General features: G+C 48.6%; 1 protein-coding gene across 6 annotated transcripts in view; it reads left to right on the plus strand.

Moving 5' to 3' along the window:
• The first annotated feature begins 10957 nt into the window (after positions 1-10957).
• CARMIL3 (capping protein regulator and myosin 1 linker 3) overlaps positions 10958-15529 on the plus strand; it is a 93698-nt gene continuing 89126 nt past the window's right edge. For 3 of the 6 annotated variants that reach the window (XM_081167675.1, XM_081167676.1, XM_081167674.1), the window contains exon 1: positions 10963-11251. In XM_081167675.1, the coding sequence (XP_081023801.1) occupies positions 11212-11251 (40 nt within the window). In that variant the 5' untranslated portion in view covers positions 10963-11211. Of the gene's footprint in view, positions 11252-15529 lie in introns of all 6 variants that reach the window. The other 3 variants (XM_081167677.1, XM_081167673.1, XM_081167678.1) reach the window with 3 other exon arrangements.

Raw genomic sequence — 15529 nt, forward strand, 5'->3', positions numbered from 1 at the left:
CCCTCTGGCGGCCGACAGCCGCGGCCGGGCCCGAGGGAAGCGGCGAGGGAGGGGCGAACGAGAGGAGGCCTTCCTAGCACCGCGATAACTCAGCGGGTGAGGCTCCCCGAAGCGGGAGGAGGGTACCCGGCGCGTCTCTGAAAGAGTCTCTGCTCACGCCGGCTTCCCTGTAATTCGGGAAGGGAAGGGGAATTTTTTTTGCATCCTGCAATAACTACCAGACTTTTAGAAGACATCGGAAGCCAGCCCTGTTTAGGGAAGCTTTTAATGTTTGATGTATTACAGTATTTTAATATTTTTTTGGAAGCCACCCAGAGTGGCTGGGGAAGCCCAGCCAGATGGGCAGGGTATGAATGAATGAATGAATGAATGAATAAATAAATATTATTTTAATTGTATACCACCTTTCTATGTTATTATAAACAAGGTGGTTTTACAAGCTGAAGAAACAGCAACACAGACAGCAAAGTAATAGCAAAGCACACATAACAGCAATCTGATCCAATAAAAAAAAGTCACAGTAACTTTAAAATAAACAACTTACAGCAAATAAAGCAATGTTTAATAACCCATTAGAAAATAATAGTAAACAGAAAAATTACAGGTAAATATCAGCAAGTAATAATTAAACAGTTTACACTTATCATTTACAATATAGAATCGCTAAACTATACTCAATGAGAATAACAGCAGGTCACAATGCATAAAGTACCACGAAACATACAAAACCACCTCATTTATTTGCCCCCCCCCCCTGCTAAATAAATAATTGTGCTGTGCAAAACCAGCTGTGAAACACAGAGTGTCGGCAATCTTAAAATCTGGCTTCTAAAGTGAGCAGTTTAAAAAGTGTCAATAAGGCACTTAAGCAGTTACAGTAAGTAATAATAATTAAGAGCAGATCTAAGTAGATACTTATTTGAGGGTCTTGATGCTGAGACCTGAGATAAAACACACTTTTTCTTTCCTCTTAGGGGGAAGATGCCTTGTGCATCTCTGAATGAGTTGCTGTTCTGGTTCTTCTAGTCCAGTGGAACAACCCCATTATCAGCACACTGAGAAAAACAGGTGTGTCGGGTTCTATCTGAGAAGTCCTGTTCCTAATTCTTACTCTTTCTTACATAAAAATGGTAGAAGAACCCAAAGTCTATCTAATCCCACCAACCTGAGATGCTTATTGAAAAGCCACATATAGTAGGGTTGCCATATTTCCAAAAGTGAAAATCTGGACAAAATTGTTCAGCTTTTTTGGGCGGCGGGGGGTGGGGGTGGGGAACCATCTCCCAAATACAGTGGTACCTCGGGTTACATACGCTTCAGGTTACATACGCTTCAGGTTACAGACTCCGCTAACCCAGAAATAGTGCTTCAGGTTAAGAACTTTGCTTCAGGATGAGAACAGAAATCGTGCTCTGGTGGCGCAGCAGCAGCGGGAGTCCCCATTAGCTAAAGTGGTGCTTCAGGTTAAGAACAGTTTCAGGTTAAGTACGGACCTCCGGAACGAATTAAGTACTTAACCTGAGGTACCACTGTAAAAATAAGCTTTTTTCCTGGATTTTCAAAGCATTTTTCTTCTAAAAAATCGCCCTAGTTGCCATACGTCTACGTTTCTGAGCACAATTCAAATTGTTGGTGTTGACCTTTAAAGCCCTAAACGACCTCGGCCCAGAATACCTGAAGAAGTGTCTCCTCCCCCATCGTTCTGCCCGGACACTGAGGTCCAGCGCTGAGGGCCTTCTGGCGGTTCCCTCACTGCGAGAAGCAAAGCTACAGGGAACCAGGCAGAGGGCCTTCTTGGTTGTGGCGCCCGCCCTGTGGAACACCCTCCCATCAGATGTCAAAGAGATAAACAACTACCTGACATTTAGAAGACATCTGAAGGCAGCCCTGTTTAGGGAAGTTTTTAATGTGTGACATTTTGATGTATTTTTAGTCTTTGTTGGAAGCCGCCCAGAGTGGCTGGGGAAACCCAGCCAGATGGGCAGGGTACAAATAAATAAATTATTATTATTATTATTATTATCATCATCATCATCATCATCATCATCATCATCATCATTATTATTTCTTGTCTGTGTGGAACTGACTTCCCTTTCTAAATTCTAACGTCGAATGTATAGGATTTTCACCACAGAGATGCTAAAGGCTAGACTAGCATCCTTCCCTCGCACCCGGTACCCTCCAGACACCCAATTTCTTGAGCTTTCATCCTGATCTGCTTGTGCATAGCTTTAATTGCGCACCCAGCATTAATTCTGATCTGTTTGCAAGGTGTTTACGCAATAGCTATTACTACGTTATTACTAGTTATTACGCAATAACTATTACTGTAACTATATATCTGGGTTTTCCCAGCCATTTTGCTAATTTGGTGGAAATCCGCCCATTTTGACAGTCCGATTAAAACCCATATTTATGGCAGCCCTAACATACAGGGCTGGAGCAGCCCTCTCTTGCTGCTGCCCTTTGTCTGGCAAATGCCATTCAAAGGTATATTGCTCCTGGTGAGGGAGGCTCCACTTACATCTCTCCTTCACCCGCACCACTAATCCCCTTCTGAAGCCATCAAAACCTTAAGAAAAGCATTCTGTTTACTGACTAGTAAACTCAGAGGAAACTCAAACCAAAAATTAGCGGGAAAATGGGATGTTTATAAAAAAATATGTTCAAAAATACAACAATAGTTTTGACTCCGTGCTAGCGTTCGAGTGATAAAGGAACTAAAAGGAGGTGGACTACAATTAAGGATTTATTATGTTTTCAGAATGTATTAGAAAAATTATATAGAAAGGTTTATTGATTTGTGTACATTCAAATATAAGATAAAACATATGCAAAGGCACTTGACAGGAAGTCAAAGCTGAAGAAAAGATTTTGGAAGATAAAAGGGGGGAAATATTTACTTTCATTATTATCATTTTCTGTGGGTGTCTGCACATATGTGTGTTGTTGTATGCAATGTTTGGGAGGAAATAAGATGGTAAATAACAAATAACAAACTAAATATCGATGTATGTAATTTTTATTTCTTAATTCTATTTAGTGGTAGTATGGCAGACAGGTAGTATGGTAGTATTTTTTTTGTAACATAAAACCATTCAATAAAAATTATTTAGAAAGAAATAAAAGCCGTCTGAATCAGGCCAACGGCCCAATCTGGCCCAGCAACCTGTTCTCACAGTGGTCAACCTGTGGGAAACTCTCAAGCGGGCCCTGAGCACAGCAGGAACCCCTCCTCTCCTGTGGTTTCCACAAGCATCGCTGCCTCCAGCCGTGGAGACAGAGCGTAGCCGTCACGGCCAGCGGCCACCGCTCCCTGAATTTGTCCCACCCCCTGCAAGTTGGTGGCCATCACTGCTTCAAGTCATAGCTGTTGTTATGTACTGAGTTGAATAGGATCCAAACTGCAGCAGTCTGATTGGTTCTAGAACAATAGGATTCAGAATGCAGCAGTCTGATTGGTCCTAGAACAATAGGATCCAGAATGCAGCAGTCTGATTGGTCCTAGAAAAATAGGATCCAGAATGCAGCAGTCTGATTGGTCCTAGAACAATGCAGCAGTATGATTGGTTGGCAGGAACCACCCAATCCTGCTCCAGATAGAAGTGAATCCACAACCTGTTTGGCTTACAGTAGAATTCCGGAATTAGCCAATCATGTGCAGCCCATTGTGTAAATAATGTATATAAAGCAGATACTGTGAGGGGACATTCATTCCTCCTCACCACTATGAGCTGAATAAAGAGTATGAAATCACTTTGCGACTCTGAGTATATTTTAGCTGTCAACTTACAGATTTGAAAATAAGGGACCATCAGCCTCGAAAATAAGGGATCAGCAGCCAAAATAAGGGATTTTCTGGACACAGGTATGTTCAGCTTCTGAGCCCCTCCGAGCCAAAGGCAGAAAGCCCAGCCAGCAGCCAAACGAAGCCTCAAGCGGTGGTTCCCACAGCGCAGCAACCCGGCAAAGGGGATGCAGCAAGGGAAACCACCGTCCCCTCTCCGCTGGGAAGCGCTGAGCAAAGGCGAGTCCCCAGGCAAGGCGGCCGATTTGATCGGCACAAGGCATGCAAGCTCCACCCCCCAGTCGTTCTCAGACTCCTTATTGGGTGAGCAATGCAGCCAAGCCACACAGTTGGAGCCTCCCTCCTCCCTGGCCGGCAGGGAGGGAGGGAGAGGAGCTGCTTCCTTTGAAACCCGGGAAATTTAAGGGACATCATCAATAAGGGACGGCAGCGGGACACGGCGCTGGGATAAGGGACTTTCCCGCCAAATAAGGGACGGTTGACAGCTATGCTTCAAGTGGCAGTGAGTTCCACAGTTTTTAACTATGCACTTTGTGCAAGTGACTTTCTATCCTCTGCCCTGAATCTTCCAGAAGCCAGCTTCAGGTTGGGGATGGTTGTCGGAAACCACAGGAGGGGTGAGAGGGGTCTTTTGTGCTCCGGAATTTCTTAGAGGCCCCAGGGTGACCAATTTGGGAGCAGAATTCTGGACTGAAAGGGCCCCTGCCATACAGAAACGATGGGAATGCTTAAATGAATATTTATACAAGCAGGGCTCAAATACGAAAGTTTGGTTGTGCTTAGACTCACCTTGTGAAGAATACAGAGAACATAAAGATTTGAGGGATTATGAAAGAACCTAAGGAAGGAAAATGATGGAAGAACAGATGTAAAAGCGAGCAAGATAACTAAGAGACGTGCGGTGAATGCGGTGGAAGTCTTTTATAATATTTTAACTAGGATTTATATATTGTAATGTTTGAAGCATGAATTTGGTAATATTATTGGTTATGAAAGGTATTTTTTGTCTTTTTTTAATTTGCATTTTGGAAAACATGTATATAAATGTGTTTACAGTGTTATGTATTGTTCTTTGTTTCTCTTTCTTTTTCTTTTCTTGTAAAATTCAATAAAAATTAAAATAAAATAAAATAAAAGGCCCACTGGCCTGATCCAGGAGAACTCCAGACATCCTTTTCGCCGCTCATTAATGGCAATTTGTGCTCATGATGGTTAGAAGGGTGATTTCACCTCATCCTACTTCCAATACTTTTTGTGCTTGCAAAGGTTTTGGGGCAGACGTACTGCTTTGTTTCCAATTCGTGCATTCCCCCTAATTTCCTGCTGAAATCCTTTTCATACCACAAATATTCTGGGTTTTTTGTTTTTTGTTTTAATTGTCCCACTTTTGCTCCACTACAGTGCAGAAGTTGCCCCTCCAAATGGCAATAAAGACATAACCTTGGGAAAGTCTCGTTGGCCCTCTGCCCTTAACAGATTTAGAGCACTTCCCCCCTTTTTTTTATTGGGTCTGTTTCGGACTACAATTCCCATCACCCCGCCGCCAGCACACCCTGCTTCTGGATTGCAACTCCCCTCGGTTGCCGTGCAAAACATCTGCAAGGCACCGGGATGGCAGAGGGTGATTTAGAGTACTTTTTAGCAAATCCTCAAACAAGAGCAGGATTTTATTTATTTATTTTTAAAAAACTGTATTAGTTTTAATTAAAACAAACATCATATAAAAATAAACATTGAAAAGAAAATTTTAAAATAAAAAACAACTGTAACACTTTTCATGCTATTTATTCTACTAATATAATATCCAAATGTGGGATTTCTCAAATCCCTAGACTTCCCTCTCCCCTCTCCATGGTTCCGTTATTTCATTATTACCGGTAGTTCATGCATGTCCAAATTGTATTCTCCATCTATTTGTATCCAACTCTATCTTTCATTAGACTATTGCAAATGTTTTTAAGAATCCTGCTGATGTATCAACTTGTATACAACGCTTTGATAGATATGCAATAAATACCGGTACTTCCCATTCGTTGCAAGAGCAGGATTTTAAAAGAAACATCCACTAGGGGTCATCTGGACACACCATCTCCTTCTCTCTCTGCATCTTAAGTGTAGGGCAGCTGTTCTTAAGCATCCAGACCGGACCTTTCTGTATACCTTTTCGGGGGTCTCTCTTGCAGATGTATGGGACGCGGGTGGCGCTGTGGGTTAAACCACAGAGCCTAGGACTTGCCGATCAGAAGGTTGGCGGTTCGAATCCCCGTGACGGGGTGAGCTCCCGTTGCTCAGTCCCTGCTCCTGCCAATCTAGCAGTTCAAAAGCACGTCAAAGTGCAAGTAGATAAATAGGTACCACTCCAGCAGGAAGGTAAACAGCGTTTCTGTGCGCTGCTCTGGTTCGCCAGAAGCGGCTTAGTCATGCTGGCCACATGACCCGGAAACTGTACGCTGGCTCCCTCGGCCAATAAAGCGAGATGAGCGCTGCAACCCCAGGGTCGGCCACGACTGGACCTAATGGTCAGGGGTCCCTTTACCTTTACCTTATTTGCAGATGTGCTCCCCACACCTGAGGCTGACTTTCCTCCTATGCAACAGAAAACCACTAGGTGATCACATCAGCAAATTAACCTTTGAACAAGTTCACTTCTGTTTGTAATGTTAACATAGGGGTATATATGCAGCAAGGGGGGGTATGGAGTGTAGAGCAGGCATAGGCAAACTCTGTGCCCCGCAGATGTTTTGGGACTACAACTCCCATCATCCCTAGCTAACAGGACCAGTGGTCTGGGATGATGGGAATTGTAGTCCCCAAACATCTGGAGGGCTGAGTTTGCCTATGCCTGGTGTAGAGAATAGGGAAATGTGTGGCATTGCTTGAGAGTCATAGGCCTGATGATCTCTGAAGGGGTTCCCCCATCCCAGGCACAGATTAGTCATAGAATCATAGAATAGAATCATAGAGTTGGAAGAGACCACAAGGGCCATTGTGTCCAACCCCCTGCCAAGCAGGAAACCCCATCAGAGCACTCCTGACATATGGTTGTCAAGCCTCTGCTTAAAGACCTCCAAAGTAGGAGACTCCACCACACTCCTTGGCAGCAAATTCCACTGCCAAACAGCTCTTACTGTCAGGAAGGTCTTCCTAATGTTTAGGTGGAATCTTCTTTCTTGTAGTTTGGATCCATTGCTCCGTGTCCGCCAGTGGCGTAGCGTGGGGGGTGCAGGGGGGGCGGCCGCACCGGCCGCAACATCTGGGGGGGCGCGCTCGCACTCGCAGCTCTCTGCCCCTACCTGGCTCCACGGGTTAGGGGGCGCAAATTACTTGCCTTGCCCCGGGTGCTGACAACCCACGCTACGCCACTGGTGTCCGCTTCTCTGGAGCAGCAGAAAACAACCTTTCTCCCTCCTCTATGTGACATCCTTTTATATATTTGAACATGCCTATCATATCACCCCTTAACGTCCTCTTCTCCAGTTGAGGGAGGGAAGCCCGTCTCGAAAGTGTCTGCGCAATTGTGATGGGTTGTTGTCAGCTCAATGAAAGTGTGTCTGTACATAGAGGAGCCCCACCCTCTGTGAGCGATCCACGAACATGCTGAGCTCTGCAATTCATAGAATCGTAGAATCGGAAGGGAGATCCAGAGTCATCTAGTCTAACCCCCTGCAATGCAGGAATCACAGCTACAGAATCCCTGACAGGTAAAGGTAAAGGGACCCCTGACCCTTAGGTCCAGTCGCGGACGACTCTGGGGTTGCGGCGCTCATCTCGCTTTACTGGCCGAGGGAGCCAGCGTACAGCTTCTGGGTCATGTGGCCAGCATGACCAAGCCGCTTCTGGCGAACCAGAGCAGTGCACGGAAACGCCGTTTACCTTCCCACCGGAGTGGTACCTATTTATCTACTTGCACTTTGATGTGCTTTCGAACTGCTAGGTTGGCAGGAGCAGGGACCGAGCTCACCCTGTCGCAGGGATTCGAACCGCTGACCTTCTGATCGGCAAGCCCTAGGCTCTGTGGTTTAACCCACAGCGCCACCCGCGTCCCTATCCTATATATGTTTTATAAAAAACAACAACCCAGAAATAAAGGAGAGATTACCACCTTCCAAGGGAGTCCATTCCACTACCGAACCATTCAGAAAAGCTCTTCCTAATGTCTAGTCGAAATCTCCCTTCGGTTCAGGTCCTGCCCTCCGGAGCCGCAGAAAACAAGCTTTCTCCATCTTCCAGATGGCGGCCTTTTAGATATTTGAAGATGGCTATTGCATTGCCTCGCCTGCTTCTGGGGAGAAAAGCAATGACAAACCTAGACAGCATCTTAAAAAGCAGAGACATCACCTTGCCAACAAAGGTCCGTTTAGTTAAAGCTCTTGTTTTCCCAGTAGTGATGTATGGAAGTGAGAGCTGGACCATAAAGAAGGCTGATGGCCAAAGAATTGATGCTTTTGAATTCTGGTGCTGGAGGAGACTCTTGAGAGTCCCATGGACTGCAAGAAGATCAAACCGATCCATTCTGAAGGAAATCAGCCCTGAGTGCTCACTGGAAGGACAGATCCTGAAGCTGAGGCTCCAAGACTTTGGCCACCTCATGAGAAGAGAAGACTCCCTGGAAAAGACCCTGATGTTGGGAAAGATGGAGGGCACAAGGAGAAGGGGACGGCAGAGGACGAGATGGTGGGACAGTGTTCTCGAAGCTACCAGCATGAGTCTGACCAAACTGCGGGAGGCAGTGGAAGACAGAAGTGCCTGGCGTGCTCTGGTCCAGGGGGTCACGAAGAGTTGGACACGACTTAACGACTAAACAACAAAATGGCATCACCTCTGATTTTTTAAAAAGAAAATACATTGATCGGACAGACCCGCGTGTGTTTTTAACACGCTGGGTGCAAGTTCCTGAGTGAGAGATTTTCAGCGGTTCTGCCTGGCTGAGGAAGTGGAGAGCTGTGAACTGGCCCCAGCTTTATTTATTTATTACATATATATCCCACCTTTCCTCCAGGTTCCTCAAGGAATCCTACATAGTCCCCCTTCTTCCTGTCTTATCCTCACAACAACCCTGTGAGGTAGCTCAGGCTAAGAGATGGTGACTGGGCCAAATTTCACCCAGTGAGCTTCCTGGCTGAGTGGGGATTTGAATCCCTGAGTACAGGTTTGAAGCCTGGCTTCCCAGGTCCTAGCCCAATGCTCTAACCACTACACCACACAACCACCTCACCATTAGGCAGAATGAAGGCCCTCCCAACCACCCTTCTTTTAAACTCTACGTTGGTGATGATTCGCACTCAGGGTAGTTACACACAATCCTTTTATTACTGTTTGCACCTGCAACAGTTTTGGAGACGTTCACTCTGCGTTGCTTCTGATCGGTGCCTGTCCTGTAACTTCTTGCTGAAAATCCTGAAACCTTGGAGAGCTGCTGCCAATCAATGTAGACAAAATAATAATAATAATAATAATAATAATAATAATAATAATAATAATAATAAATTTTATTTATACACCGCCCTCCCGGCCAGAGCCAGGTTCAGGGCGGCTAACACCAATAAAATCACAGTAAAAACATAATGGGGGGGGGAACCAATTTAAAATACAGGTTAACATGCAATTTAAAATGCAGCCTCATTTTAAAAGTAGCCGATGGATCAAAACCATAAGGGGAGGGAAACATGAGGGTCAGACTGAGTCCAAACCAAAGGCCAGGCGGAACAGCTCTGTCTTGCAGGCCCTGAGGAAAGATGTCAAATCCCGCAGGGCCCTGGTCTCTTGTGACAGAGCGTTCCACCAAGTCGGGGCCAGTACTGAGAAGGCCCTGGCCCTAGTTGAGACCAATCTAACCACCTTGCGACCTGGGACCTCCAAAGTGTTGTCATTTGTGGACCTTAAGAGCTAGCTGGGCCTCAATGACATGGCATGGTTTATGGCAGCTCCTGCCGTTCCAATGCACCAGCTCAATACCTACAGGTGTAGACATGCAGCTATCTAATAGAGGTTTCACGGAATTATAGTGTCAGAAGGGACCCCAAGGGTCATCTAGTCCAGTGTTTCCCAACGTTTTTTGGGCAAAGGCACACTTGTTTGATGAAAAAAATCTCGAGGCACACCACCATTACAGCCCCGTGACGTCAGCGCGCAGCGTCACGCCGGGAGGGACGCACGAAAGTGTAAGTTTCAATTTTTTCCCCTCCCCCTTGCTGGGGAACCTCCAAGCTTTGGGGGTGGGGGGGGAGGAGGCAGCAAAGCGAGGCAGGAAGGAGAGCGCAGCTTGGCTGGGTGAGCTTTGGCAGGGGCAGGGAATGAGAGCCGCGAGGTGGGCGCTGCGGACGGAGGCGCTGCCCGCCGAGCTCACAGGCAGCCAGGCAGGCAGACGGCGAGAGCCCCGCGCTGGGCGGCCTCTCCCCGCCGCCCCGCCTCTCGCCGCCCGACTCGCCCGCCTCCCTCCAGGCAACATCTCGCGGCACACCAGGCAACATCTCGCGGCACACTAGTGTGCCGCGGAACAGTGGTTGGGAAACACTGATCTAGTCCAACCCCCTGTGGTGCAGAAATCCCAGTGAAACCATCCTTGGTTTGCTTACTTACTTGCTTGCTTGTTTCTAAAATTTGTATACTGCCCTCCACCCATAGAACTCATGGCGGTTCCCAACCTAAACACACACACACGATGCATAATTAAAAAGAAGAAGGCGAATAGAATTTTATTATTACGGTCACAGACCAGTTCCGGGTCACGTACAATATCAGGAAACTCATAAAACACAACAGGAATACATGGAATTGCAATTGGGTACAACAGAGACAATTCAGATATAGCAGCAGTGAAAAAAATTATTAAATCTTGATCACTAAAATATAACCTAAAATTATCATTTTGGCAGTACAGCTTGTTCCCTAAGTTTTATGGCAGTCGCACAGAATTTGGCCACCCTTAGCGTGGTCTCTAGATCCTTGTCCTCTACCAGGAGCTTTAGACATTGGAGTTCGGACCCATTTGGAGATTTTTGTATAACAGGAGTGAGAAATACCGAGCGTGTATCCCCATAGAAACGAAAATAAGAAGGTGGGATTGCGGGGGTCAGACTAGAAGACCTTTGGGGGGTCCCTCCTCAGCTTCTACAGATTTTCCCCCCTCCCCGGCTACCTGCTCAGGAAAACCCGCTTCTCGCTCCGGGTGGGGTGGGAAGAAGACGCTTGGCCAGGTACTGGGGTGGGGGTGGAAGGGACCCAGGCGTCCGAGGAGCAGGGCGGGGCGGGAGGGAGTCTGCCTCCAGCCCGCCCAGCTGGTCCCCCGAGGGAGAGAGAAGGAAGGGGGGGCGGGCGGAGAGGGAGATCGGGGAGGCTGCGCAGACGCGCTCGCTGCCACCGCCGCCCTAGCCGGGCATGTGCCGGCTTCTGCCGCAGCCGTGATGGCCCAGGCCGGAGGGGAGGTCGCCCGGGAGCTGCAAGGTAGGGACCTACAGTTTTGGGGGGTGGGTGGGATGGAGTGGAGAGATCCCCCCGCAGGGCTTCCCCTCTCCCCATCCATCCTCATCGCCGCAGCCCCCGGCACCATCCAGGGCACAATCTTTGGCGACCCCCCTCCTCCTCTCTCCATCCCTCCAGCAACACTCCTCACCCCCCAAATACCCCGGGGAGAAATGGTCTAAAGGGTTAAATCCACCCCCCATTAAAAACACCTGTGGGTCCCCCTCCCGCACGCTGCCTCCCCCCCCAATTCTAGCGCCCCATAAAAATTTAGGGCCACCCTCCTCAGTTCCCACCCTCCCCGGGGAAATCTCTCCCCTCCCCCCCCGGGTTTGGAAATATACCCCCCTTTACCTGCGTCTCTCTCATTCCCCCTCCTTCCAACAGGTAAATTGGCTCTTCCCAAGGCACCCCCCCCTAATTCTCAGGGCGAGCAAATGGTTGCTGCCCCAGAAACGCCCCCCCCTCCACATGGTACTCAACCCCATCACAGGGAACTATGTTGGCTCCTCTTATTATTATTATTCCTGCCCCCCATGGATGGAGGGGCACTGCTCCATTCTCTCTCCCCCCCCCCCAATAAGGACACTCCAAAGCTCCTAGCCGCTGCCCCACCCAGGTCAAGAGCCCCCCCTCCCTCAGTGCAAGGAAAAGGTCTCCCCTCCCTTTCTACACCTAGAGTCCCCCTTCAGTCGCCTCCCAACCCAGTTCCTAGGATGTGACTACTGTGATGCAGGCTCCCCCCACAGATATACGTACTCACCCCCCCCAGCTGAACCTCCAAGCTGTCTCTGTGCTTCTCTCAACACCCCCCCCAATAAATCCCACAGTCTTCCCAACCTACCTATCACCTTCCTGTCATTCCAGCTCCAGGGATAATCCAAAAGTCCATGGGGATCAGTGCGTAAATCCTGCCTGCCCCCCATCACCCCACTTCTCTCTTCCCACCCCCTTGAAAAATCGTCTCCCTCAACCCCAAACCTTCCCCCCCCTCCAATCTCCTGCAAGCTCTCATCCAAGGGGAATGCCCCCCCCCGTTTGCATTGCTTTTATGGCCATTGCAATTCATTTCTCTGCAAACGCCCCCCCCCCTGCACAATTCCCTGTTCAGGGGCCTGGATTTTCCCCTGCCCACCCCCTTCCCTGGTACTTAAGCCCCTTCCCATCTCTCTCTCACACACATAACATTCAATCTTGCAGGCTGTATCACTTAATGGCTCTTCAGGAGATAGCTGGGTCTCCCCTGGGGATGGGGGGGAGGGGGCGGAGGAAGGGCCAGAACTCCTGGGTTCTTTCCAGGGGTAGAGTAGAGTGGGGGTGGGAGGTAAGGGGCGGGGGGGGGCATTCCCCTTGGATGAGAGCTTGCAGGAGCTTCCAGGGTGTCAGGTGGGGCGGGGGGGGGAGAGATCTTTCTGCCCCCCCACATCATTACCTGGCATCTGAACCTTCGGAGGGGCCTGAAATGGGCCCCTCCCCTGATCCAGGACTCCTGGGTTTCCGCGCTGGAAAAGGGAGCTGTTTCTCTGTATCTGCTCACACCTTCTGCTTGCTATAATAGTGGATTTATTGCTGAAGGCTGCCTGTGGGTTAATGGGTTGTCTCTTGAGGCTGTATAGGCTCTGGTGTGCCTCTCTCTCTACACACACACACACACACACACTTCCTGCTGTTGTCACTCCTGGCATGTCCCTGCTTGGGTATCTGGGAACAGGGAGGAAGAGAAGGTGTCGAGACACAACTGGGATGGTGTGTTTGTTTGTGTGTGTGTGTTTTCAAACATCCCTTTTGTGTGCATGCATGCGCACGCACACACACACACCAAGGATCTCCCCAGGAGTCAGAGAGGAGCACGCAAAATCATGCACACAATTCTGCCCCCGCCACTTGAAACTGAAAAACACCATTGACACACCCAAAGTTCAAGTGAATTTTTCATCTGCCTATCTACTACTTTGATCTGTTTATCTGCCTACATGCTAGGCTGGTGGTGGGTCATAGGAGAAGCTGGCAGCTAGCAGCTCAGCCTGCTTGCCCCCCCTTCCAGCCCAGGATTGTAGACTCTGGCTGAAAGCTCTTTTCCAGGGTGTCAGGTGGGGCGGGGAGAGAGAGGTCTTTCTGCCCCCCCCATCATTACCTGGCATCTGAACCTTCGGAGGGGCCTGAAATGGGCCCCTCCCCAAATAGATCTGAGTCCCACAAATGCCATTCCAAACACCCACCCCGTGACCCATATATCCACATAACCTGGCCCTGACCAAGCGACCCACAGTTTACTCACAGGGGTCGGCTCCCTCCTTCCCAATCTCTGTTTCCGTTTGCCAGCCTGTCTTTTTAAGGCTGGGCTTCGATGTTAGTCCTACTCAGAGGAGACCCATTGAAATGAACAGGCCTCAGTTTGCCCCCAATCCCATCTGTTTCTTGAGTGTGCGAAAGGAAACAAATTGAAGGAAGCGTATCCTTTTTTTTCTTTTTTAAAATGCTTTCTCTGGTCAATTTCAGTTGCAAAAAAGAGAGAGCGAAAAAACCTGTGTGTGTGTGTTTATGTGATGCTTATGAATGTTCTAGATGATAGCAAGAGAAGCTGCGAGCGCCTTCGGCATCTTCACACTCACACACACACACAATATGCAACCGCTTTGCTTCACGACAACAACAACGAAAAAACACATCTTCGCTCCAAGAAGGAGAGCTTCCGGGGCTTATGCTTACGACTTCAGAAATCCAGTTTCCCATCTCGGCCACGTGGCGAGGCGGAAGGTGCTCTCTGCACGTGCTCAGAGGCATTCTCTCCCCTTGCAGTCACTGCACAGAGCCCGGCAGCAGGTGTTAAGTAAACACTGTGTTGCTGCTTTCGCCTTCTGCATTCATAAAAACCAGGCAGGGATGCTGTAGGGCATGACACAGTTGGAAGGTGCAAAGGCGATGTCACACCACTTCCTGGGATTTCTCTCTCACACACTTTCACACACACACACACACAGCCTGCCAGATAGTAAATAAAATGAATGGAGACTCCTGTATTTAAAGCGGCGGGCACACATGACTGCTGTGTCTAAATGGCTGCTTTCAACTCCCCTCAAAATGAGCGGGTGGAAATCAAGGCAGTGGCGGAGCAGACTGTATCACTTCACTTGGCAAAGAGGGGGTGCCGCAGTGCTATTCCCCCCCCAACACACAGGAAGGTGCCATTGGTCTACCTAGCTGAGTAGGTCTACACGACCGTTCTTCAACCTTGGGTCCAAAAACGCTGTTGGACTACAAAGCCCATCATCCACAGCCAGCTTAGGGAGTGGTCATGGATGATGGGAGTTGTAGTCTAACAACATCCGGGGACCCAGTAGGTTCCATGACACCCAAAAGGTGCTTCATGAAGCCGTGGCCTCACTCTGGCTCATTGGTGGGGAGGCTGTGCCCCCCCCCAGCATGTTTGACCACAACTCCCATCATCCCCGAGCTGTGGGGCACATAGCGGCAAAAATGTTATTTAAGGTAACTTACTATATTCCTGAATCAGACCTAGACCAGGAAGGGAGCCCTCCCCATCATTCCTTTAAAAGAAATTAACTGTTAATTTATCGCTTGCACATTTAACAAGGGACAGAGAAAACGAAGAAACGAGGTGAATTAAAAAAGAAAAGGGAAAGGGAACGCAATCTTAATAATATGCAAAAAAAGTACTAACTACAGCAGTAAAATGTTAGAGGCAGGAATGCTTCTGAATGCCAGAATGCCACAGGAGAGGAGAGGGATCTTGTGTTCAAATCCTGATTGCAGGTTCCCCACAGGCTTTCAGCAGGCCCTCCTTATTTTCTTAAATCGCCCTGCGGACACAGCAACCATCCAGACATGGATCTTAAATTGAACATCAGCCCTCCAGGCGCCATAGAGGGATCCAAACAAGTTTGATGCCTACATGAGACAAGTCGCCGAAGCGCTGAGGCCCTCAGACCATTGTGTGATAGTTGGCAGTGCTTATCCTTCCAACACATAACTCTCAGGGCCAAGTCCCCTTCTGTCGTCCCATCAGCCATGACGACTGAGGCTGATGGGGGTTCCTCAACCACCCCACATGCCTCCTCTGCCTAATGACAGGACCGGCTCTGGCCCAACCTAAAGAGAATGCCAACCTGGTGTACAGCAGCTCTGAAAAGACTGAAAGGTTCGTTTCTGGCCCTTTCCCTAATGCTTCCCTGTGTGAAGTCCATCTTTTTCAGAGCTGCCCCTCTCGGGGTTGGCATTTTCATTCAGCTATCCACCGTG

This window comes from Podarcis bocagei (assembly GCF_964188305.1).
Source record: "Podarcis bocagei genome assembly, chromosome: 13".
Taxonomy (NCBI): domain Eukaryota; kingdom Metazoa; phylum Chordata; class Lepidosauria; order Squamata; family Lacertidae; genus Podarcis; species Podarcis bocagei.